General features: G+C 45.3%; 1 protein-coding gene across 30 annotated transcripts in view; it reads right to left on the bottom strand.

The window, feature by feature from the left end:
• nrxn3a (neurexin 3a) overlaps nt 1-25870 on the bottom strand; it is a 1776465-nt gene that overhangs the window by 540991 nt on the left and 1209604 nt on the right. For 3 of the 30 annotated variants that reach the window (XM_052031180.1, XM_052031223.1, XM_052031191.1), the window contains exon 1: nt 3901-4227. The exons of the other annotated variants lie outside the window; for them this stretch is intronic. In XM_052031180.1, coding sequence (XP_051887140.1) covers nt 3901-4123 — 223 coding nt within the window. In that variant the 5' untranslated portion in view covers nt 4124-4227. Of the gene's footprint in view, nt 1-3900; nt 4228-25870 lie in introns of those variants that run through there. 30 annotated transcript variants of the gene reach the window in all.

Here is a 25870-nt window from a genome sequence, read left to right as displayed (position 1 = left end):
TACTAGATTACTGAAAGTACTCATATTATAACAGTATAGCTGGCATCCTTCAGTTAGTGTGTAACTATAACTGGCAGTATGCAGCTTGCATTGTTACCGTATAACTGGCACTATTTAATCAGCACAATAGTTCTTATTACACCGGCACAATTCAATTGACATTGTAACTATTACTGACCCTTTCCGTTCACCGTTGTAACTGAGAGCAGTCAGTTGACATTGTTTCTGCTTTACTGATAATATTCAAGCATCATTATAACTCTAATACTTGCACTATTCAATGTATTAACGGCTGCACTATCAATAATTCAATCCGCGTTTCATCTGTATGACTGGCATTTCTCCGTTTTGTAGCCGTATTGCTGGCACACTTCATTCAGCACTGTAATTGACAGTATTTACTCTGCATTTTAACTGTATTCCAAACAGTATTCAGGAGGTACTGTAACTGTATTACCGACTCTATTCCCTCGGCATTGTAACTGTATTACTGGCACAAACCATTCAGCGGTGTAACTGTTTCACTGACAGCATTGAGTTTGTATATTAACTGTATTGGGAGCAGTAGTCAGTCGGCACTGTAACTACATTACAGACACGATTCAATCAGCACTACAACTGCATTACTGACGATGTTCAATAGGCATTGTAACTGTACTGCCGACTATTCCAATCAACACTATATATTTCTTAGCCGGCATTGTAACTCCATTCCTGACACTAGTCAGTTAGCACCGTAACTGTATTACTGACACATTTCAATTGACTCTGTTACTATATTACTGACGGTAGCCAGCCGGCATTGTAACTGCATTACTGACACCAGGCTATTAGCAGGGTAACGATTGCTGACACTATCCAGTTAACATTTGAACTGCATTACTGACAGTATTCAATCAGCACTGTAACTATTAGTGACACGATTCAACCGGCTTTGTACTGATATTAATCAATTAACATTTTAACTGTGTGCTGACGTTATTCAACCACTGAATATTCGGCCAGCAGTGTAACTGTATTATGTTACTGTGACATTTATTTTGGTGAGTGGTCCACACAACGGGAGCTCCTCAGCGATTGCAGGCGATCGTTGCACGGTTGCTCGCCGCACTTGCTCACAGGCAACGCACCGACCCGGAATCCGCCCCGCCTGGATGCACGGGCTAGGACCAGATCACCTTGCACCAGCCGCCGGCGTCAGTCCATTCCCCTCCACAGATGCTGCCTGACCCGCTGAGTTCCTTCAGCCTTCTGTGTGTGTGTGTGTGTGTGTGTGTTTTTTTTTGCCAATGTCAGTAGTGCAGTTACAAAGCCGGCTGAATGGTGTCTGTAATAGTTACAGCGTCGATGAATTGATGTGGCTCCAGTGTTAACCGAAAAGTGAGTGTCAAACTCTGGTGTTGAGATGTCAGTGCAGTTGGGATTCAGTGGGGATAGTGTGGGACTAATTAAATAAGAGACCGGGCTGCCCAGTTCTCGCAGTCAATGAGCTATTTTAACACCGACCTCTTGCACATTACAGTCCGAATGGGGTTTCACTTGCGAAGTTTTGCTTCAAAGCTTTCATTATTTCGGTATTTATTATCCAACCCTGCCTGCCGCCTGTCCCCCACACCCTTGACTCGCTCTCAGAGCAAGCACACTGTGAAGGACATACAGAATGCTGGAAATACTCAGCAGGTCAAGCAGCACCCGCAGAGAGAGAGAAATGGAGGTAACGTTTCGGGTTGACGGTCTTTCCTCGGAGACACAATAGACTGCACAAGAAACTGGAATCCGGAGCGGGGCAAAAAACAGCTGGAGGAACTCAACGGGTCAGGCAGCGTCTGTGGGGGGAAATGCACAGTCGACAATTCTCAGGTTGATACTGTGTGATGACAGAATTCAGTCGGCAGAGTAACCGTACCAATAACGCTGTTCAATCAGCACTCTGACTGTCCTGATGCAGGGTTTCGACTCGAAACTTCGACAGTTCCTCTCCCCACCCCCACAGATGCTGCTCGACCCGCTGAGTTCCTCCAGCAGATAGTCTGTTGCTCCAGATTCCAAAATCTGCAGCCTCTCGTGTGTCCTGAGACTGTACTCCTGCTTAAACTTGCTTGTCCCGCTTCTGATGGAGGGTCAGCGGCTGGAAACACGAACCGTTTCTCTGCCCACAGACGCTGCCTGACCCGCTGAGTGTTTCCAGCGTTTTTTTTTCTGTCTTTATATCAGATTCCAGCGTTTTTAAATTGTTTCCTTTTCCATCACAAGGGAGACCCCACTGCTCCATACCCCTCCACGCCAACCGCAAACATCATCAGGATATCCTTCAGGTGGTGTCCTCAGAAGCATTCACCTGTCTGTTCATCCATGAAGGCAAACAGCAACACGGAACGGTAACATTCCGGGGAGGGGAGAGTGGGGCTAATTGCAACGCTCGTTGGGTGAGCCACACACAGACAGTGGTACCGTGTGCTCCACCTGAGTTGACCCCAGGATGTGGGAAATAAGCCTGGCATTGTCGAGCATTAAGTATGGGGGAGCATCTGCGCCGATTTTACCGGAGAAAGACGCAGGTAATTCGGGAAAATACATCCAAAAGCAACTCCCACAGGAGATAAGAGGCTTCCTCTAACCCTCACCTACTAAAAGCACGTTGTTCGAATTATTCCTTTCGTTATCTGATTTCATTTTCCTTTTCATTCGGTGAAATTCTTCTTAGCAATTAAAGCCACTGAAAGCCCATCAAAGGATCTAATTGAGAGAGTGCAGCTGTTTGAGAAGGCAATAGAACAAACTGTACCGAGTGGGTCAGTAAGCAGAGGACACAGATTGCAGGCAATTAGCGGACCGACCAGACCAGAGGTGAGATTATTGTAAAGCAACGTGAGATGCGAGATGCGCTGAGGAGGGTGGAGAGAGCGGGCTGAGCTGCCACACTTTCCAACGGATGTGGGGTAGCGAAGGGGGTAGTGGAATCCAGTGGATGGTTCTTTCAGCGAGCAGGCGCCCGCATGACGGCCCGAATGGCCTCCCGCGCTGGCTGGGGTTAACCATAGAACAATACAGGCCCTTCGGCCCACCATATTGTGCCGACCTTTAAACCACGCCTAAGACCATCTAACCCCCTCCTCCCACATATTCCCTATTTTAAATTCCTCCAGATGCTTATCCAACAATCTCTTGAACTCGACCAACGTATCAGCCTCCTCCACCACCACCCCAGGCAGCGCATTCCCTGCCCCAACCACTCTCTGGGTGAAAACCTCCCTCTGATACCTCCCTTGAACTTCCCACCCATTACTTTAAAGCCATGCCCTCTTGGATTGAGCATTGGTGCCCTGGGACAGAGGATAGAACCATAGAACAGGGGAAAGAAATCTCGACTCATTTGCCATGTGCCTGAAGATCCCCGAGAGAAAACGCCGAAGGATTTACGTAACCGCTACCGTTCACAGAAGGGGAGGAGGAACTCTCCACTCGCTTCGCCGGGGCTTCCTGCCCACCAACTCTCACCTTTCTCATCTTCAGAGCTTTCTGCCCGAGGGAAGCGGTGGGGAGGGGAACGCGCCGTATTGTTCCTTCCGGAAACACTTTTGGTCTCAAACCTAGATTGTTCACCGATGTTGAAAGAAAATTAAATCCATGCTCGGTGGAGAGGGTGAAGCTGTGTGCGTGAATGCATGGAGTTATTAACAGCCTGCGAAGGGTTGTTCTCCCCTTCCTCTCTGCACGCACACACACAGAATACAAGGACCTAAAACAAGATGCAACTAACTGTGGAACATACCCTCGATACTAACTCCATACTAACACAGAGCTGAAACAAATTCTTTTAGCATGCACTTAGAAACAAACGGGAGAGGAAGGGAGCAAGTTAAGTAGTTATTACAAACAAGGAGAAATAGAGAGACGCACCGTGACCCCCCCGCAGGGAGGCTGGGGAGCGGTAGATGGAGATAGGCACTGAGAGATGTTTGTTGCCTTGAAAGAGGTGCTCATGGTGTGTTGAAGTGCCTGATGAACTCCATACGCCGCTGACGATACTGCCCAAGGTCAGGGACCAGATCCAGAGCTCTTGGCCACAGCAGCGGGAGGGAGATTGCTTGCTCCAGAAACTCAGTAAAATCCTCAGGTGCATGGTCGGTGCTCTGTCAACCCGGAGACACACACAGCGCGAGTCCGAGGCGAGAGAGAAGGTTCATGATGGTGTGGAGCCCATGATGGTCGCTTGCATCTCCCCCGCCCTGCCTCTTCTCTCCCCCTCCCGCCCCCACCCCCCAGCGGATCCGGCCAGACCACCAGCGCTTGACCAGATCCTCTCCGAGCCTCCTGTTAGATCTCAAGTTGCCACCGTGGCTGCTCCGTCCAGAATCAGGCTGTATCGGCGTATGGTCATGTCAGCCGGCAAGTCTCGTTATTGCTCATCGCGCGGCGGATGGGGAAGAGGTGGAGACTTGGGCAAATCTTCCTCTCTCTCCTAAGCTCCAAGGTACCCGAGAAGGTGACAGCAGACTCTCTCTCTCTTTCTCTCTCACACACACACACAAAGTTGGGAATTAAAAAAATACTGGCAGCTCTCAAGATCTTGCTGCTCGCCCCAGTAGCAATCTCCTGACTGATGCAGTGCAGAACTATTTAGACGCTCCAGCCCGTTCCCAGCATCTCAGATTGAAGATTGTTAACCCTGTGAACACTTGGCACAGCAGAGCAGATCGGCGCACAGAGGCGGCGGTGTGGAGAGCAAGAGGCAGCTACGTTGAAAGAAAGAAATAGAGGCTTTTTGTTTATTTTTTACATCAAAAGGGAGGGTTTGCAAATGTCCACACTAGCAAAAGCAGGACAGTGTCACTGGAAATGTTGCAGAGGAAATGAGGGAGAGAGAAAACGGTCTAGTCGGCTTGTGGAAGCGGGGCTGGACTTGTAAAGCCCCCCTCACACTCACTCCCCTCCCCAGCCCAAGTCCAGTGGCTGGAGTGACGGAGGGGGGGGGCGCGGTTTTGGATAAGGTGGTGTTCTTGGAAGCGACTTCTGACAGGGACTTCCCTCTGACAATGAATCCAGTTCCCCACCCCCTTCATCCACAAACCCCCTCCCTCCATCACCACCCCCACAAACCGCCCCCCCCCCCCCCACCTCTCCCGGGGTTTGTGAAGGGAAGAGACAATCAGCTCCGGAAGCTGATGTGGGGACCGATCCTCGGCTCCCCCACTGCCTCCCGAAACTGCACACTATGCGGTGACGCTCTTCTAACGCAGCAAGCAAGACACTCGCAGCTGCCCGTGGAACTTGACGTGAACATATGGGTTTTAAACAAGCTTTGTGACTAGCAACCTTAAAAAATTGCATTGCTTTATTTTTAATGAACTGCATACAACATCCTTCTGGAGACGTGTGGCCAAGACGAAATTCTGGCGCCTTCAAAGTGGGACTCCTTCCATCTCAGTCTTCCTCCATTCAATTGTGGGAGGATGTGTTGCAGAACAGAGATCACTGTGCCACAACCAAGCACCACCTTCCCCTATCTTCTAACATCCCACCCCGCCTCAACCCCCAACCAGGCTCTCGTTCTGCTCTGACTCAGCCCATCTGGATCAGGTGTTGGTGTTTGGCCTCAGTTCCTCTCCACCATCCCACTGCCGCCTCATCCTGATATGGGTGGAAGGGAGACCAGCCTGAGCACCCGTTCACTGGTAAATCACTGGCAGAGACTTGTAGCTCAAGCCCCAGTACAATGAAACACTTTTGAAGATGTGATGTGGAAAGTGTGGCAAAGCAAGCTCCCACAAACAATGCTATGTCAATGATGGGCTGATATACAGCCCTACTGCCCTGATACATGGATGTAAGGGATCCCAGGGCTTCATTTTAGGGAGGTGTTATCTTCAGGGCCAAGGACAATATTCATCCTACAGCCAATATCAATACAGAACAGGTGACCTCGTGACAATCCCAGTGCTGTTAGTGGAAGCTTGCTGTGCAAAAACAGGTGGCATGTTTTTAACATCACAAGAGTGACCACACTTCACAAAGTACTTAATTGGCTGTAGAGCCTTGATGGACTTTCTGGGCAAGAGAGAGGTCCAATTTAATGCACAATTCTCGTTTCATTAACTGGGAGTGACCAGTGCATCTCCTAAATGCAGACTTAAAGGGACAATTCCTTGGGACTTAGTCCAGCACTCTGGCAATGACAAAGGGGAGAAAGTGGTGACAGTCTGTCTCCCACCATCTGGTGTGCAGACATCAGATCCAGGCTGGTTCTGAAGTGCAGTGCTGAGGAAGTGCGGCTGTGTTGTACGTGGAACTTTTCAGATGAGATGTTGAAACCACCTGCTCTCTCAGAGGAATGAAACAGATCCCGTGGCACCAGCTCAAAGAAGACCAGGTGAGTCCTCCCCAGTGCCCTTGTTAGATAGTTCTCCCTTTGTCAGCATTACCAATACAGATATCTGCCTAGTCATTATCACACCGCTGTTTGTGAAAGCCTGTGTGTGCAAATTGCCTGCTGTGTTTCCTACAATGTAATTCAGTCTTTGATTGAGCTACGTACTTGTAATCTAAGTTATATGATGGCTATTGCTTGGGGCATAGACAGGGTGAAAGTGCACAGTCTTTTTCTCAAGGTTGGGGAAGCAAAAACTTAGAAGGCAGAGGTTTAAGTTGAGAGCGGAAAGATTTAATGGGACAACTTTTTCACTCAGAGGGTGGTATGTGGTTGAGGAAGGTACAATAATGACATTTGAAAGACATTTGGACAGGTACATGGACAGGAAAGGTTTGGAGGGATATGGGCCAAATGCAGGCACATGGGACTGGCTTGGGACAGAATCTGGGTCAGCATGGACAAAGTTGGGCCGAAGGGCCTGCTTCTGTGCTGTATGACCCTAGAAGGTTGGATATGGCATTGATTGAGCAGAAGGTGATCAACAAAACATTAAAGGCAGAAGGAAAGGAAACGGGAAATCACCTTGGCTACTTGTCACTTGGCTGGATTCTAATGTGGGGAGTTTGAGTTTGGAGCCACAAGAGACTGCAGATGCTGGAATCTGGAGCAAAAATTAAAATGCTGTCAGGAACTCAGCAGGTCAGGCAGCATCTGTGGAGGGAACTGGACAGATTCAGGTTGGGACCCTTCATATGGAGTCTCAACCCAAAATGTCGACAGAACATTTCCCTCCACAGATGCTGCCTGACCTGTTGAGTTCCTCCAGCCATTTGTTTTTCGCTTAGCTTTGGATCTGCCCTGCATGGATGCAGGCTGAAGAAGGCACAGGAGCTGGAATCTCTCCTGGACTCTCACACCTTCAGCAGGAGACAGCATGCTCAGCGTACACAAGAGGCTCAGTGACAGACAGCTACTGCATAATTCATCATCGAGAGTAGCGTTTAAACACCCTGTGATTAGTGAATTCAGGATGAGGCAGAAGTGCTCCCTTCATTATCAGTAAAAGGCCATTGAATCAGTCTGATAGTTCTCTTTCTTTTGATACTCAGCAGTTCTGGATTAAAGGGAGACTCCCCAAGCCCTTCTCTTACTACACAGCGGCAAGCCACAGTTTAGACCCACTCATTTCATTTTCCCTCTTAATTTATTCCTGCAAACAAAAAAAATTATATGGCCAAGACACTGCCTGACCCTTCTGTGGTTTTACTAGCCTACACTCTCGTCCCACTGTACCTTATGCATGTGCCTACATGGGAGAAGTTAGCTAGCTGTTTGACCATGGATGGCATTGCAGCTGAGCCTGGCCTTTTGCTTCTCTAGTGTTAGTACCAGTCCATCTTTCCTACTGCTGGTCCCAATAACCCTCCAAGAAAAGAAAACAAAAATTGCTGGAAGCATGTAATTCACGCAAAGAAGAATAATCAATTGCCATTTGGTCTTACCCTACCAGAGATATTCCCTTTGTCCCACTCAGCTTCTCAGCAACTGCAAACTAATTTGTTTCCTCTATTTTTTCAAAGGGCCTCAGACCTGAAATGTTTGTCTCTCTCCACAGATGCTGCCCAACCTGCTGAGCGTTTCCTGTATTTTCTGTTTCTATTTCAGATTTCCAGTATCTGCAGTTTCTGTTTCATTTCATCCCTCTGTGATCCCCGCACTCCTCTGGTCTGTGGCTCTGGCACCACTGATGTCACTGGTAAAGCCAGCACTTATTGTCCATCCCTAATCATCCCAAAACTGAGTAGACAGGAGTCACATACAGAGCGGACAAGGCGAGGACAGATTTCTCTCCCTGAACAGTGTAGCCAAATAAGATCTTGCAACAATCCAGCAGGTTTCACAATTAGATCCAATTCATGATCCAAATCCAGATTTCATTCATTGAAGTTCCCCAGCTACTACTGGGATTTGAACATGTCTCTGATTCAATGATCCAGAATGCTGGAGGCTTGTCGACCGGTGGTTGGATTTGCTGCCCAGCATCAGCTGTGGAACTTCATCATCAACCTCCTCTTTGGGGTGCTGTTTAAACCTAACTCATCGCCCAGAGCTTTGGGTCTCACCTAATATCTCCTCAGGTGTGAAGTTGTTTGACATCCACATTCCGTGATTGAATAAAAATAAATACCAGTCTGTTGGTTGGTGATTTCGCAGGTCCATCTCTGGATTTTGAAGGACCAACTGTGAAACTCCAAATTCACCTGCCTGAGATTGGTCACCTTAACCCTGAGTGGTGCTTGAACCTGGGGGGAGGGCACTGTGAATGTAATTGTGCTTAAACGTACAATAAGTGAAAGAACATAGAACACTACAGCACAGTGTAGGCCCTTCGGCCCATGATGTTGTGCCTACATTTTATCCTGTTCTAAGATCTATCTAACCCTTCCCTCCTGCATCACCCCCCATTACTCTATCATTCATGTGTCTATCTAAGAGTCCCTTAAATGTCCCTAATGTATCTGCCCCCACAACCTCTGCCGGCAGTGCGTTCCACGCACCAATGTGACCATAAACTAACACCACAACTCTACTTGGATCGCATGAGTCGTTCAACACTTACCAGCCTGTAACCCACTCCTGTGTATGTTGCTCTACATCTCAGTCCACCCCCCAAACCCTTTGAAACTCCGACTCCCCCCTCGCACGCTACTACTCGACCTCTATGTGAACTGGCAGTTCCCTTCAATTAGCTTCAAACCTGGACACTCCCTCAGTGCTGCATTGAACTGTCAGCCAGAACTACTTGCTGGACCCACAACCACCTGACTCAGAGCTCAGTAAGTGTGCTTCCACTGGCCTGAGACTGATGCCAAGATTAGATTAAAATTCCATTAACTGCGAAGTAAAAAGATGCACAAAATCAGCAATGAGTTCTGTTTGAAGTGGGTTAATTGGCCACTGTAAATTGCCGCGAGTATGTCATTGAGTGGTCGGATCTCGGGGGAGTTGATGGGAATGTGGAGAGAATAAAATAGGAGTGTAAGTGGGAGCTTGATGATCAGCACAGACTCGGTGGGCCAAAAGACTGTTTCCGTGCTGTATGACTCTGTGACTTCCTGAGTATTGGACATAAATCCTGCAGCATGTTTTCAGGGTGCTTTATGTAAAAGAAGCATTAAGCAGTGTTTCCTAGTTAACACAATGCAAAGGTCTAACTACAGAATGAAGAACAGAAATCCTGTGGTTGCCAGTTGACAGAGATTAGTTAATGCAGCCAGACCTGCAAAGTGTTATGTCCAATCCCTGGACTGCGTTTTGCAGCTGATATCATCCAGGAAGCAGCAGGTGTTTTACAACTGACCCCAGTGACAGTGCCAGAGAGATGAATGCAGAAGAGAATTCCCCTTCTCCTTCCTGATTCCTTCCACTGACACCTACTGGAAGTTTGTGTGTTTGTGCTTTCTTGTGTGTGTGTGTGTGTGTGTGTGTGTGTGTGTGTGTGTGTCTGTGTCAGTGCTGTGTGTGGGTGCATGCTTTTGTGTGTGTGTTTTTTTGTATTTGCTTTTGGGGTGTGTGTGTGGTGCCTGTGTGTGCGTGCTTTTGTGTGTGTGATTTTGGGGTGTGTGTGTGGTGCCTGTGTGTGCGTGCTTTTGTGTGTGTATGTGTTTTTGTGTGTGTATGTGTTTTTGTGTGTGTGATTTTGGGGTGTGTGTGTGTGTGCATGTGTCTCTCTCTCTCTCTCTCTCTCTCTCCTTCTCTCTCTCTCTCTCTCTCTCTCTCTCTGTACATGGCTTTTGTATGTATGTGAGCTTTTATGTGCCTGTGTGTGAATACATGTGTGTTTATATATTACGTATGTATGTATATGTTTTTAAATTCAGAACAATATACAGTTTTCCGTGGTGAAACCGCCTCACATTGGCTTGGCTGGAATTGTACCCAACAAGTGTGAAAATGGAACCGAAAATATCGAAAATAAAAATGGATATGAAGCAGTCATAAGGCTCCCAATTCTTATGCTGAAGAGATTTACAAATTCCACACAGACAGATGAGTTCAGAATCCTCTGGGCTGTCCTTTTTTAGCATTGTTACAGGCTGACAGATGGAAAAAAATTGCTTCAAACGTGGAGTACAAAAAGGTTCCAATGGAGACCCCAGCAGAAAATTTTGTGGAATGCCATGGCCTAAATTATCTTTCACTTCTTGATCGCACTTGATAAGAAGTTGCCAATAAAACACTGGAAATTATTACAGTCTCTTTACTAATCAAACAGGCAATTAATCTTTATCTGGCTTTTCTCGACAAATTAGACACATCTCAGATAAAGCCACTGTGAAGGGTGTGCAGTGCACTCCATCTTTTTTCTGTTACATTTCCCTTAGCTCTTCTGGATAGAACAGTGATTATTGCTGCTGCCTCATAGCTCCAGGGACCTACTGTGTGGAGTTTGCATGTTCTCCCTGTGACTGCATAGGGATCAACCTGGTGCTCCGGTTTCCTCCCACATTCCAAAGATGTGCTCGTGGGCTACTTATTTGCTATAACTTGCCCCTTTAGCAAGTAATTGGTAAAAGGATCAAAGGGAGTTGATGAGAAAAAATAAGACGCAGGGAAATAAGAGGGAGATTAGGATTGATGGGATTGCTCTTCTGGGAGCTGGCTTGGACCAGATGGGCCGAGTGGCCTCTTTCCCTGTCATAATAAATAAGTGTCGACACAAGGACATTTTGAAGATGGATACAGGTCCTCCCCAGGTTATGGCAGGGTTCTATTCCAGTTAACTTTTCGTAACCCAGACAGTTTGCAAGTCAGAAATGCAGCTGCAAACCGAATACCCACCCGGCAGAAGATGCCCGCAGCCCCGCAGGAGCCGGGAAATCCATCCCACCGGTCTCCCAAACTCCTGTCCGTATGTATGGGTCGCACACAAGTCAGGCATCTGTAACCTGGGAAGGACCTGTACTCTGATTATGGGCTTTATTCTCTGTTAGATATCTGCTAATCTCAAGCGGGGGTGGGAGGAGGAAGGGCACAGGTTTGTCAGGTCCGTTCAGGTCCTTCCTGATGAAGACTCATCCCCTGACCTCTAGCCAGACTTTCACTATTGTCCTTCCAATGTCTGACTTCAGAGTTTTCCCATTCTAAACAGGAAAGTAAATGTGTTTCTTTTTACTAAGTGACTGGCTCAAACAGCCTTATTCACATCCCCCACACCACTAGCTAAAAGTCCCTTAACTGATCATGGCAAATATGCAAAGAAATTTGCAAAATAGTGGATAGTGACTTTTTCCCAGTGCGAAAATGGCTAACACGAGGGGACACAAGTTTAAGGTGATTGGAGGAAGATATAAGGGGGATGTCGGGGTAAGTTTTTTACACAGAGGGTGGTGGGTGTGTGGAATGCACTGCCAGCAGAGGTTGTGGGGGCAGATACATTAGGGACATTTAAGAGACTCTTAGACACATGAATGCTAAAAAAATGGAGGGTTATGTGGGAGGGAAGGGTTAGATAGATCTTAGAGCAGGATAAAATGTCGGCACAACATCGTGGGCCGAAGGGCCTGCACTGTGCTCCATTTCGCCACCCAGCTTTGCATCCTATCAATGTCCCATTGTAATACTCGACAACCTTCTACACTATCCACAACACCACCAACCTTCATGTCCTCTGCAAACTTACTAACCCACCCTTCCACATCCTCATCCAAGTCATTTATAAAAATCACAACGAGCAGGGGTCCCAGAAAAGATCCCTGCGGAACACCACTGGTCACCGACCTCCAGGCAGAATACGCTCCATCTACAACCACCCTCTGCCTTCTATGGACGAGCCAATTCCGAATCCACACAGCCAAAGATTGGGGACGAGCTAGGATTGTTTCATTTGGAACAGGGAGGAGGCTGAGAGAAGACTTGATTGAGGTGCATAAGATGATGGTGGTCCTAACTAAAGTAAATAGGAAGGATCTATTTCCCTTAGTTGAAGGGTCCAAACCAATGGGCAGAAATCTAAAGCCCAACTAATGGATGTATTAGAGAGAGGTGAAAGATGTTATCATGCAAAGGGTGGTAGGGGTTTGGAACCCACCCGCTTAAAGAGCGATGGAGGCAGAAGACCTCATCACATTGAAACAGCTCTTGGATGTGAACTTGAAGAGCTGTGACCTGCAGGACTGAGTGCTAGAAGATGGGATTGGCCTTCTTATTTGACCAGCATGAAAATGACGAGCTGAACAGCCTCTTCCTGTGTCATGAATTTTCTGCAGCAACCACAAAGAGTTGGCTGTGGTGGGAGAGGAGGTGGTGGGAGTCAAGTGAGGAGAAGCAGGTTGGGATAAGCTGCCGAACTTCTGTCAGAACCACCTAGGTGCGTTTGGTGTGCTGCCTTTGCCAACGTACGCCCACCCCAGCCCCCTTTCAGGCTGCTGTGAAAAATTAGTCTCAGATACGTCTGATACTGAGCTGAGCTGGCACACATCAATGCATCTTTTCACTCACACAAAATGATCATCCACCTCCTCTCCCCAAAGTCGCTGACTCACAGAAGCAGGCACAGCAGATTGCCTTTATTACTTTTTTATTTAAAAAAGGATGTATTTTAAACTTCAACTGAATGGAGCTGGACTGAAACTTGGCAAATGCACGGCCTGAGCCATAAGGAGCAGGAGAATGGCAGGATGGAATATCTCTACTCTCAGCCAGCCTAGTAGGAGATGCACATGCAACCAAAGAAGAGGGAAGGCCATTCAGCCCTTGAGCCTGTTCCAACATTCAATTATCACAGAATCATAGAATCATAGAACAGTACAGCACAATACAGGCCCTTCAGCCCTCCATGTTGTGCTGACATTTAAACCTCTTCTAAGGCTATCTAACCCCTTCCTCCCACACATCCCTCTATTTTAAATTCCTCCATCTGTTTATCTAGTAATCTCTTGAATTTGACCAATGTACCTGCCTCCACCACCACACCAAGCAGCGCATTCCATGCCCCAACCACTCTCTGGGTAAAAAATATTCCTCTGCTATCTCCTTTGAACTTCCCCCCGCATTACTTTAAACCCATGCCCTCTTGTATTGAGCATTGGTGCCCTGGGAAAGAGGCGCTGGCTGTCCACTCTATCTATTCCTCTTAATTAGATCATGGTTTATCTGGAACTCAGGCTATCTCCTTAGTTCCATATTCCTTGATGCCTTTGCCCTAACAATGAGAAAGCAGCCGTATAAAACAACATTTTTATTTCTAGATTATACCTTTCATCATGTGTTATACAGCTTCCCTTAAATGCATCTGTGATATTTGCCTTAACTGCTGCTTGGAGTATCAAGTTCCACCTCATCGCCACCGAGAAAGACGCTTCTTTTGAATTTACTCCCGGTTGCATTTGTGACTATCTTATGTTTATATTTATGTGTTTAGTTGATTGTTTGTGGTTTCTTTTGATCTAATGTTAGAAATCCAACCCCATTAAGTGGTGTACTATGTAATTATCTGCAAGTTCCAACGCCTTTCATATTGGTGGGCTCATTAACAGGACTCCCAAATTAACATATGGTAATCAGATCTTATTAAGTATAATACGTAATTTAAAACTAATGACTTGAGCATGCCACCTGTCTTTATCGCTGCAGTGGAGAGAGAGAGAGAAATGAGGGAGAGTAAGAGAAGGAAGGAGGGAAAGAGACAGAGGGTGCCTGGGAAAGGTAGAGGTGAGATTGTGAGGAGATAATGGAGCATTTAAACAGGCCCTTCAGCCCATCAGGTACATGTCTGCACAGTGCACTCTTGCACTACAACTGAAGCCTACATTCTTCAATAATTTTCATAACCCAATTTCCAAAGGTGTTCAATGAAACCACTAATGAAACACACTTTGTTTTTTTTCTCTCTCTACTGGCTGCTTGCAACTGTGTCCTGGAGATTAATCTTTATCTCTCGGGTACGTCAGGACAAAGCTCGAGGGCTGGCAAACTCTTTGGTATTGGTATTGGTTTATTATTGTCACTTGTACTGAGGTGCAGTGAAAAGCTTGTCTTACAAACCGATCGTACAGGTCAATTCATTACACAGTGCAGTTACGTTGGGTAAGTACAGAGTGCATTGATGTAGTATAGGTAAAAACAATAATGGTACAGAGTAAAGTGTCACAGCTACAGAGAAAGTGCAGTGCAATAAGGTGCAAGGTCATAACAAGGTAGATTGTAAGGTCATAGTCCATCTCATTGTGTAAGGGAACTGTTCAATAGTCTTATCACAGTGGGGTAGAAGCTGTCAAGTCTGGTGGTACGTGCCCTCAGGCTCCTGTATCTTCTACCCGATGGAAGAGGAGAGAAGAGAGAATGACCCGGGTGGGTGGGGTCTTTGATTATGCTGGCTGCTTCAGCAAGACAATGAGAGGTAAAGGAGGGGAGGCTGGTGTCCATGCACATTAGGTGTCAGCTCTTCAGTACAATATTCTAGCACATTGAAGCTGAATCATGTAAGGACCCCGAGGGAAGGTTATTTCATGTATAGATCACATGTAGCCTGCAGTATAATTACAGTTCATTGCAAAATTGCATCTTAAAAGTACCTCAGGCTTCACCAGAATGCTACATTATTGATTAAATCGGTTTAATCTTGGGACAAGAACAGACACTGCCTCCAATGTGGACACTTCTTCCATTGTATCCCAATTGACTAGTCTGGAGGTCTTGGAGACATGAGTTATAAACCTATCTCAGCAGCTGGAGAATTTCAATTCTGCTAATTAGGTAAATCTGTAATAATAAAAGGCTGGGTTCTATAATGGTGATTGTGAAACTCGTCAATTGTTATAAAAATCAGTCTGGGTTGTTCGAGGCTAAAATCTGCAGTACCAACCCAGTCTTTTTTATGTGACTCCACCTCCAAGCCATTCACTCTTACCTGCCCTCTGAAGTGTCACATGCTTGTAATAAAGTGGTTTCCCAACCCCTTCTCTGGGACAATTAGTAAGGGCAATAAATGCTGATCGTGCTCCTGATTCTGAGGATGAATTAAAAAAAATGGGCAGCACTTTCAACGCAAACCTTTCCTCCTTACATTTCAGTGCACACAATGTTATCAGAGGATTGCCCATGGAGTCAGTACATATTCTCTCTGCTCCTTGATTTTCAGTATGGCTCAATGGAGCAGCAATATCCCCTTTAAGAAAGTGAGAGCAGGAGATCTCCTTTAATTCACATTGTTACTGAAGAGCAGACAGTCCAGACTGATTAACTGAGCCTTCTTTTATTAAGATCGAGAAATACCAAACATTAAAACATTTACCTCTGTCCTCTTAAGATTGGAATGGGGCTCTAAAATTAGCTGGCATGCCACATCGCCCCCAACTGCTAACCAGTGACCCCTGCTGGGAAGAATATGTATGTCAGACATCATGGTCTATTGAGGATACTGCATTTTGAGCAGCATTCAGTCAAAACCCATGGAATAAACTCATCAAAAATCCTGATTAGAAGTATTGATGGCGTTGGTGGGAGAGATAGAGGGGAACCCACACAAATTTACATGGATTCCTTCACCTTCCAAAAGTTGTCTCACAACACATTCTCTTACTCAGCCAAGCATGAAGTATCAGGTACCTAATGAAATAGTGACAGTCTGTATAAGCCAAGATCACCTTATTAAATGTTGCTAATAATAGAATAGACCTAAGGAGCGTCACACAGACAAATGGTGAGACATTCCTGCCAAGCAGTATTAAACCAGAGTAAGCAAGGACAACGCCCTATTTTGCTTATGTTAAGAAATATCAGGTGAAAGCAAAACATCAAACAAGTATCAAAGAAACAAAGGGAAGTGTTTCTTACATTGACACCAATTACTCTTCACTCTCCTCAGAGTACTTCAGAAAAGACACCAAGAGAAAGCCAAAATGAGACCTGATTCTCTGTTGAGCATCGGCCCCTTGTCAAAATAAGATTGTTGCAATGCTGAAGAAACAAGGAACTTGTGTTTGTGGTAGGTAATGTAGGGAATGCGGCAGCTAATTTGCGTGCAGCATGCTCCCACAAACAGCAAACTTAAACAAACAGTACTGATTTTTTTGGGATGTTGGTTCAGGGATGTGGTTCAGATGAATGATCCCGGGAATGAAAGGCTTAACTTATGAAGACCATCTGATGTCTCTGGGCCTGTACTTGATGGAGTTCGGAAGGATGAGGGGGGATCTCATTGAAAACCTACCGGACACTGAAAGGCCCGGATCGAGTGGACGTGAAGAGGATATTTCTGTTCGTAGGAGAGTCTGGGATCTGAAAGGAACGTCCCTTTAAAACTGAGATGAGGAGGGATTTCTTCAGCCAGAGGGTGGTGAATCTGAGGAGGCCAAATCATTGGGTGTATTTAAGGCAGAGATTGATAGGTTCTTGGTTGGTAAGGGGGTTAAGGGTTACTGGGAGAAGGTGGGAGAATGAGGTTGAAAAAATCAGCCATGATTGAATGGCGGAGGAGCTGCAATGGGCCGAATGGCCTAATTCTGCATCTATATCTTCTGGCCTTATGGATAGAAGTCAGCTCGGGCGAATTATCCAGCTGTCTATGATAGTGCCTATGGGTAAGTGTACATTCTGGTTATAGAGTCATACAGCATGGAAACAGACCCTATGTCTCACTGAGACTGTGCCGACCATCAACCATTTACACTAATCCCATTTTATTCTCCCCACATTCCCATCAACTCTCCCCAGATTTTACCACTCACCCACACACCAGAGGCAACTTACAGTGGCCAATTAGTCTACCAACTGGAAACAAACTCATGGAATGAACCTTGATGCTTTCAAACATTTTTCTTCATCTTCAACATTGCTTTAGGTAATAAACAAAATTATTCAAGGAAAATGAAAAGAGAACCAAGACTTTAATATCCTGGTGTTTTTTTTTTCCTTCCTGATATTTCTCACAGGAGGCTACATCTTCCATTGCTGGAGCCTCCAGCACAATACCAAACAAGGTTGGCGACCTTTGTGGCTCAAAGACTAGCCCAGCCCATGAGCTGACACTCATTTGGTGGTTTCTATTGGGCATTGGCAAAAGTCACAGAGGTTCTGTAATTTATGTTAAAGCCCATTATCAGAGTCAGAATGAAATGTGCTTTACATTGAATCAATCGAAGTTCAAGGAAATAATTTCACTCACAGAGTGGAGAGGCGGTTTTGGAGGGTTATGGGGCAAACATGGGTAACTGGGTCAAGCAGGGAGGCTGCTGTGGCCGGCATGGACTAGTTGGGCTGAAGGGCCTGTTTCCGTGCTGTGTTACTCTCTGACTCTAACGTGGAACACACTATCCCACTGAGTCATCAAGGGAAAGAAACAGATGCATGCTAGAGGGGGAAAGGAATAGAAGGTTTCATTGAGAAGAGTTTGATTAAGAGAGGTGGAATGAGGCTCATGTGGGGTACAAATAGCAGCAGGGGACTATTGGTCTGAATGGCTTGTTTCTGTGTTACAAATTCAATATAACACTGTTGACTAGTGGGGGTGCCTGATAATGACACCGAGATGGAAAAGGATGGAACTAGGGACGTGTGAGACACAGAGTCCTGAAAGAAGCAGTGTTACGAGACAAGGTAGTTCACAAGGCATACAGAATATTTTCTTTTATTAATCGGGATGTTGACAAAAGGTGGCACTGGGGAACAGGCCACAGCTAATACAGTGTGAAATTCTGGTCACTGCATTACAGGATAGCACCAGAGAGGATTTACAAGGATATTGGCAGGATTGGAGAACTTTAGTTATGAGGAAACCTTGCCCAGGCTGGCGCTCTTTCTTTGGAACAGAGGAAGCTGAAGGGGACTTAATGGAGCTATAAAATTACGAGTCAGAAGTAAATCAGAAGAGCCTTTACCCCCTCTCGGGAAGATCGATAAGCAAGGGGTAGAGATATGAGGTAATTAGCGGCTGCCTAGAGAGGTGTCGTGGAATTTTTTTTTCACCCACAGGTTGTGTTAAACACACTGGCTGAAAAGTATTGAAGGAAGAGATCCTCAGCACGTTGGATGAGCACTTGAAGTGACATAACCTTCTACTTTGTTAGGAGCTTGAGGGGATTCACCAAAGACTCTTACAAATTTCTGTGGATGTGGGTTGGAAAGCATTCTGACTGGCTGCATCACAGCCTGGTACGGAGGCTCCAATGCACAGGATCGCAAGAGGCTGCAGAGGGTTGTAGACCCAGCCAGGTCCATCACGGGCACAATCCTCCCAACCATCAAGGACATCTTCAAGAGGCGGTGCCTCAAGAAGGTGGAGTCCATCACTATCCAGGACATGCCCTCTTCTCATTGCTGCCATCGGGGAGGAGGTACAAGATCCTGAAGACCCACACTCAGTGATTCAGAAACAGCTTCTTCCCATCTGCTATCAGATTTCTGAACAGTCCATGACCCCATGAACACTACCTCGTTATTCCTTTATTTTGCACTTTTATTTATTTTTGTGAATTATACTAATTTTATGGCATTGCACTTTACTGCTGCTGCAAAACGACAAATTTCATGTCATACAAGTCAGTGATAATAAATATGATTCTGATTTGAGAGATGGGAAGTGAGGTCAGGCTGAATAATTTTCTCATGGCCAGCATGGACGGAGTAAGCTGAATGGTGATGTCTACGTCTATGAGTCTACAATTACAATGAGGGCTCAGTTGGACAAATTGGTCGGCATGGATGAGTTGGGCCGAGAGGTCTGTTTTCGGTGCTGTATAGCTCCTCGACTCTCTGACTCTAATTTAATCCCATTGGAGATTTGGTTGGCCAAACCACTCTTTAAAGACACTCTGGCCCCTTTTACAAAGCATTTCCTAGAAAATAAATAACAAGGGAGGTTGGTGCATCTGGTCAGACTGTGGATGAATCGCTAGCACTAAATGTCCCCCTGTGAAGGGTGGGGCATCACGAGTCGAATAGCCATCCGATCTGCGGAAAAAATCCACCAATCCTCAGTGCAACCACTAGAGGGAGTAGGCACCAGGGAGACTGCAGATGTTGGAATCTGGAGCGAAAAACCAAACTGCTGGAGGAACTCAATGGGTCAGGCAGCATCTGTGGAGGCAGGAAGAGGGTTGATGTTTCGGGTTGTGACCCTGCATTAGGACAGAGGGAGTAGGGGAAATATTTTCTTTTTGAGGGAAAATTGGAAAAAAGCAATTGTGAAATTTTGACAAAGTACATCAGGAGAAACTGTTTCCCTGGGAGGGAAGGAGAGTAACCAGAGGATAGTGAGGTAAAATTAACTGCAATATAGCCAGAAGCTAGATGAGGAGAATTGGCTTTACAGAAATAATTACAGTGTTTTTTTTTATTATTCATTCATAGGACGTGGACAGTACATGGACAATGCCACTGTTTATCATTGGCATTGGTCTTGGTTTATCCCTCCCCAATTGTCTGTGATCTGAGGACAGAGCTCAGAATGAGACATTGTTAAACCTAGACCAGACCAGGTAGGCTGACCGGTATCCTTCTCTAAAGGGCGTTAATAAACCAGGTGGATCTTTGACACAAATCAATCGACATCAGAACAGATTATAGCTTTATAATTTTTACAACTCAGATTTATTTAATCCCATGAAACTTAATTCCCCAGTTATCATGATGGGATTTGAATTTATGCCCATTGATCATTCTGCGAGCTGATCTGGTAATTCAATCATTCTTCTGTAATTCCCCTGAAAATAGCATCCAGAAGTGGTGGGGAAGTATATCCAGTAAGACCCTTACAAATGGGAATGAGATACATACTAGTAAAGGAATATGTGCATAAGCCACAAGGAAAGAACAGGAGAATGAGAATAACTGGAGGAATCTTTCAAAGAACTGGGTCTAGCATGATGTTCCTCTGTGTTCAGATTTCAGCTTTTATGGAACTTAACCCGTCAAATCATCCCCTGTACTGACAGTCAAGATGATAAAGGTAAATTATGCTGCATAGCGATGGAGACAGAACTGCTGTTCCTAATCGTACTGGTGATTTTGCTCCAAAAGGCAGCCATTTGTCCCATTGTGCAAGTACTATCTCTTCAGGAGGTGAAGCGCTCTGGAGTGACACAGGCCCAGGATACAACCATCATTTTGTGCACTGATTATTAAGGCAATCCGATTCCATGTTTCATCAAGTCGCTCCATTCAGGGGGCACCAGGCATTCAGATCGAAGGCCAATTTACCACCATTTTACTACCACAACAACAGATCCTGCTAAAACCTACACAGCCCATTTAACAAAAACAATTGGCATTTATTCGGAACCTTTAATGGGATATACTGGACCATAATCAGTGTGTTACTCAAGATATTGGGCAGAAGGCTAAAATCTTTGTCAAATAGATTTTAAGAAGAAATGAGCAAGAAGAAGGGACACATAGAGGTTGAGGGAGAGTATTCTGGACCTTTTTGTCTTGGTACTTGAAGGCATGGCTGTCAACGGTGCTGTGATTAAATTCAGGGATGATAATGAGGCCAGGGTTGAGAAGCACAGCTGTATCGGTGGGTTGCAGAGCTGCAGTTTTGCCTTGACTGAATAACCATGTTCTCACTGGCTTGTGAAAAGTAGCTATCAACCCACATTGCATTGACTCCACAGAATGAGTTTACTTCAAGAAAACCATGAGCATTTCCCAGGGAAATGGAACACTGTTCCCTTTACTGAAGGGTGTCTGTCTTCTGAATCCAATCATGGCAATTTTGTACAAAATAATTCCAGCTGTTTTTCCATGCCACAGATTGTCACAATTTTTCATATTCTGTAACTTTGTAATGTGGAGTTCTTTCCATTTATATATTGAGCAGCTAGTTTTAAAGTTTAATGAGATATATGCCTCCCGGCAAGCCAACAACGATGAACTTCATACAATATAACACTGCAAAATTTGGTGCTGTGATAGTGAAGTTAATGTAGAGGGTATCTAAGATCCCGTTTAATGTGAACTTCAAAGAACCCCTCGAATTCATGGAAAGTCAATGGCTGACTGTTTGAACACAAACTGACGCACAGCTCATCTATAATGGAGAGGATGTTAGTACTAGTTGCTCTTTATCTCTTATAATCTATGGCTTTGAAAACATTGAAATTCAGTCCAGATTGGTGGAGTGCATCATTCTGCCTGAGACTTATCTCTGAGTTAAGAAATCCCTCAGTTCACACCAACTTCAGGGCTTGGCAACATCCCGCCAACACCCAGCCACCCACCCTCCCCACTACCTCGATCCATTTACCTTCTCTCACCTGGTTCCATCTGTCCATCGCCTACCCACCTATCCAACTGAGTTCTTCTCCCCTTCCCATCCACTCCCTGGTCTTGTCATCCCTCCCATATCTGCTTCCACTTATCGCCATCCAGCCACGGTCTCCACCTTCTGCGTCTCCCTCCCCCCACCTAGCTCCATCTGCTTCTTGTTTCCTTATCTCTTTCCACTATGACCCACTAGCCTCTGTCTCGAAACTCCCCCCTCCACCTGGCTCCACCTTCCCATCATCTCCCACCTCACCTGGTTCTATACCTCTCGCTGTCTTGGTGAAGCAGCCAGCATAATCAAAGACCCCACCCACCCGGGTCATTCTCTCTTCTCTCCTCTTCCATCAGGCAGAAGACAAAGGAGCCTGAGGGCACGTACCACCAGGCTCAAGGACAGCTTCTATCCCACTGTGATAAGACTATTGAATGGTTCCCTTATATGATGAGATGGACTCTGACCTCATGATCTACCTTGTTGGAATCTTGCACCTTATTGTCTACCTGCACTGCACTTTCTCTGTAGCTGTGACACTTTACTCTGTACTGTTATTATTTTTACCTGTACTACCTCAATGCACTCTGTACTAACTCAATGTAACTGTGTAATGAAATGACCTGTACGATCAGTATGCAAGGCAAGTTTTTCACTGTACCTCGGTACAAGTGCCAATAATAAACCAAAACCAATACCAATATTGAACAGTTACCTTATACGATGAGATGGAATCTTGACCTCACAATCCACCTTGCTATGACCTTGCACCTTACTGTTTACCTGCAATGCACTTGCCTGTAGCTGTGATACTTTACTCTGTATTCTGTTATTGTTTTACCCTGCACTACCTCAATGGACTATGTAATGAATTGATCTGTACGATCGGTATGCAAGACAAGTTTTTCACTGTACCTCGGTACAAGTGACAATAATAAACCAATACCAATACAGCTATTGGCCTCTGTCTCACCCCTCCCTCTCCCCTCTTTATACTCAGTCCTGATGCAGGGTCTCGACCATCCCTTTGCCTCTGCAGATGCTGCCTGACCCACTGAGTTCCTCCAGCAGTTTGACTCCTCAGGCCAGGAGAGACATATTTCTGCCATGCTATCTGCTGCTCATTTGTCTCACAATGGAAGGCTGGGTTTCTGCCCAGCTCTGGAAGCTTCAGCATAAAATCTAATCTGATGCTCAGTGCTGTAACTAAGGGAGTACTGAGGGAGAGCCATAGGTGCTGTCTTTCCAACGAGATGCTAAACATCAGGCAAGTGTAGAAGATCTCATTGGCATCACCTCAAAGGACTGAGGGAGCTCTCAAGAGTGTCCCGGCCAATATCAGTGGCCCTCAACAATCTCACTAAAATTTGATCATGACCATATTGGGGTGTGTGAGAACCTGATGTTTTCAAATGGGCTGCTGTGTATCGAGTGATGATCACCGTCTGTCATTTTGTCATCTGTCATCACTGCTTTTTAAAAGACAGTTGGACAGGTACATGGATTGAAAAGGTTTAGAAGTTTATGGGCCAAATGCTGGCAAATGGGACTAGCTTGGATGGGGCATCTTGGTCAGCATGGACCAGTTGGGCTGAAGGGCCTGTTTTTGGGCTGTATGACTCTACGACTCTAACAATCAGAAGTACTCCACTGTTTCTAAGGCATTTTGGGACAAGAAACAAGGAGTAAAATGGGATTTCTCCAGTTTTCCAAAACAATGCTTCTCCCTCACTCTTTTCCAACAACAACAAAGTACCTAAATATTCAACCCATTGACCAGTTGTTAGATCCTCTTTCTAAGTACAGGGCTGCAGGTTTGTTGAACATATGGAGTAAGTTGGCACATTGTGAAATGAGTGGGTTGAGACTGACAAAAAAAATTGTTTGTTGCAAACATAATAAACACATGAAAGATGTGTTGTCAAGACAACCAGGTAGGCAAAAGGGCTGGACCTTAAGATTGGTGATGTGCCACACAGGCAACGTGTAAATAATGGATCTGGACTTTTAACTATGCCTGATTTTATCTCGACTGACAAACCACTTCATGTCTTCCAAATAAGATCACATGGTGTGTATGGACACTGAGGTTGGCATTAGACTGCATGCCTGATAGGGAACACTTAAAAAGGAAATGATTTCATTTGGTGAACAGGGAGAGTTGTCTCTCTGTAACTACAGACCTGAGAGAGACACCAGAGCCTGCAGATGCTGGAATCTGGAGCAACAAATAATCTGCTGGAGGAACTCAGCGGGTCGAGCAGTATCTGTGGGAGGAAAGGAATTGTTGACGTTTTGGGTCGAAACCCTGCATCAGGACTCCATAGGCCTCAAGCTTATTACCAAAGAATAACTAATTGAAATAAACATTTTGTAAATTACTTTTAACTGCATTAATTACCTTGAGAAAGCAAGTTGCATTACCAGGCTGACCAAGTTGCCCTGAAATCTTCCAAAACTTGCTTCATATCAGAAAAAAAAGAGGTGCATTTATTATTTGTCACTTTTCATATCCCATTCAAGATGCCCCAAGGTGCTTCAAAGCAAATACAGTACATTTTGAAGTAGTCATTCTCGTAATGTCGGAAATGCAGTAGCCAAGTTGACCACAGTAAGCTGCCACTGAGTGCCACATGCTAATCACTAAATGATCCATTTTAGTGATGGGTGCTTGAGGGATACCTATGGGCTAGTACACCTGAGGTAGCTTCTGTGCTTTTTGAAGCAGCAAATGGTGCCTCCAATTCACAACCAACTAATACTGCACTGGAGTGGTCAGATTTTGGTTTCTGAACTCAATTCTCTGCAGTGACACCCACAACCTTCTGACTCAGAGACAAAGATGCTCTACACAATGATCCCCACATTAGGTTCAGCTATTGTGAAGTTAAATATAGAGCGGCAACATCTAGATATTTCAGCCCTAAACTTGCTCCAGAGAGTTTGCAATACAATTTCCCTACAAGGCTCACACTGATGCATATCTATAGCAACTTTTGTGTCACCACAAACTATGTAAGAGGAGCTTGAGTTCGAAGAGTGGAATGCTTGTAATAATGGGCTCTTCAAATCAATCAGATACTAAGCATTGAAAATCAAGTGCTGCCAATTTATTAATCATATATTTATTAATACATATAATCAGATACACAAAAGGGAAAGTGAATAATGAACCAAATATACCATCTTGCAGCATTAATCAATGTTTGTCAGCCACAGGAAATCTTCCTTCCAACTCCCCTTTACCTGTGTCGGACCTGGACCTTTACAAATGCAGCACAAGAGGGAACCAGTGACAATAAAACAGAGGTTTCTGAGGGGAGAACAGGGAAAGAGCGCTCCTAAGAAACCACGTCATCAGACTAGCAATGGGGGTCCAGCCAAACATACAGTGATTCGCCTTAAAAAATTGTTTGCTGCAAACACGATAAACTCATGAAAGATGTGTTGTCAAGACAACCAGGTAGGCAAAAGGCCTGGACCTTAAGATTGGTGATGTCAAGCAGAGGCCTGGAGTGAGAGCTGGATTTGGAAGTTTAAATCAAGATACATTTCACTGTGTGTTTTGATGTCCACATGACTAATAAAGATATCTTATCTTATCTCACAGAGTGATCAAGTCATAGAATGATGCAGCACGGAAAGAGGCCCTTCAGCCCACTGGGTCCATGCAACCATCAACTGCTCATTTACAGTAATCCTACATTAACCCTATTTTTAAAAAATTCTCTCACATTACCATCAATTGTTCCCAGGTTCTCCCACTAATTTACACACCAGAGGCAATTTACAGCGGTGCGTCACAGAAACCAGCCTCCCCTCCTTGGACTTTACCTCTCGTCACCTTGGTGAAGCAGCCAGCATAATCAAAGACCCCACCCACCTGGGTCATTCTCTCTTCTCTCCTCTTCCATCAGGCAGAAGATACAGGAGCCTGAGGGCATGTACCACCAGGCTCAAGGACAGCTTCTATTCCACTGTGATAAGACTATTGAATGGTTCCTTCATACAATGAGATGGACTCTGACCTCACGATCTACCTTGCTGTGACCTTGCACCTTATTGCACTGCACTTTCTCTGTAGCTGTGACACTTTACTCTGTACTGTTATTGTTTTTACCTGTATTACCTCAATGCACTCTGTACTAACTCAATGTAACTGCACTGTGTAATGATCAGTATGCAAAACAAGTTTTTCACTGTACCTCCGTACAAGTGACAATAATAATAAACCAAACCAA

Source organism: Pristis pectinata, chromosome 1 (genome assembly GCF_009764475.1).
Source record: "Pristis pectinata isolate sPriPec2 chromosome 1, sPriPec2.1.pri, whole genome shotgun sequence".
Taxonomy (NCBI): Eukaryota; Metazoa; Chordata; class Chondrichthyes; order Rhinopristiformes; family Pristidae; genus Pristis; species Pristis pectinata.
The sequence above is the reverse complement of the archived record's forward strand: the minus strand, read 5'-3'. Positions and strand labels throughout refer to the sequence as shown.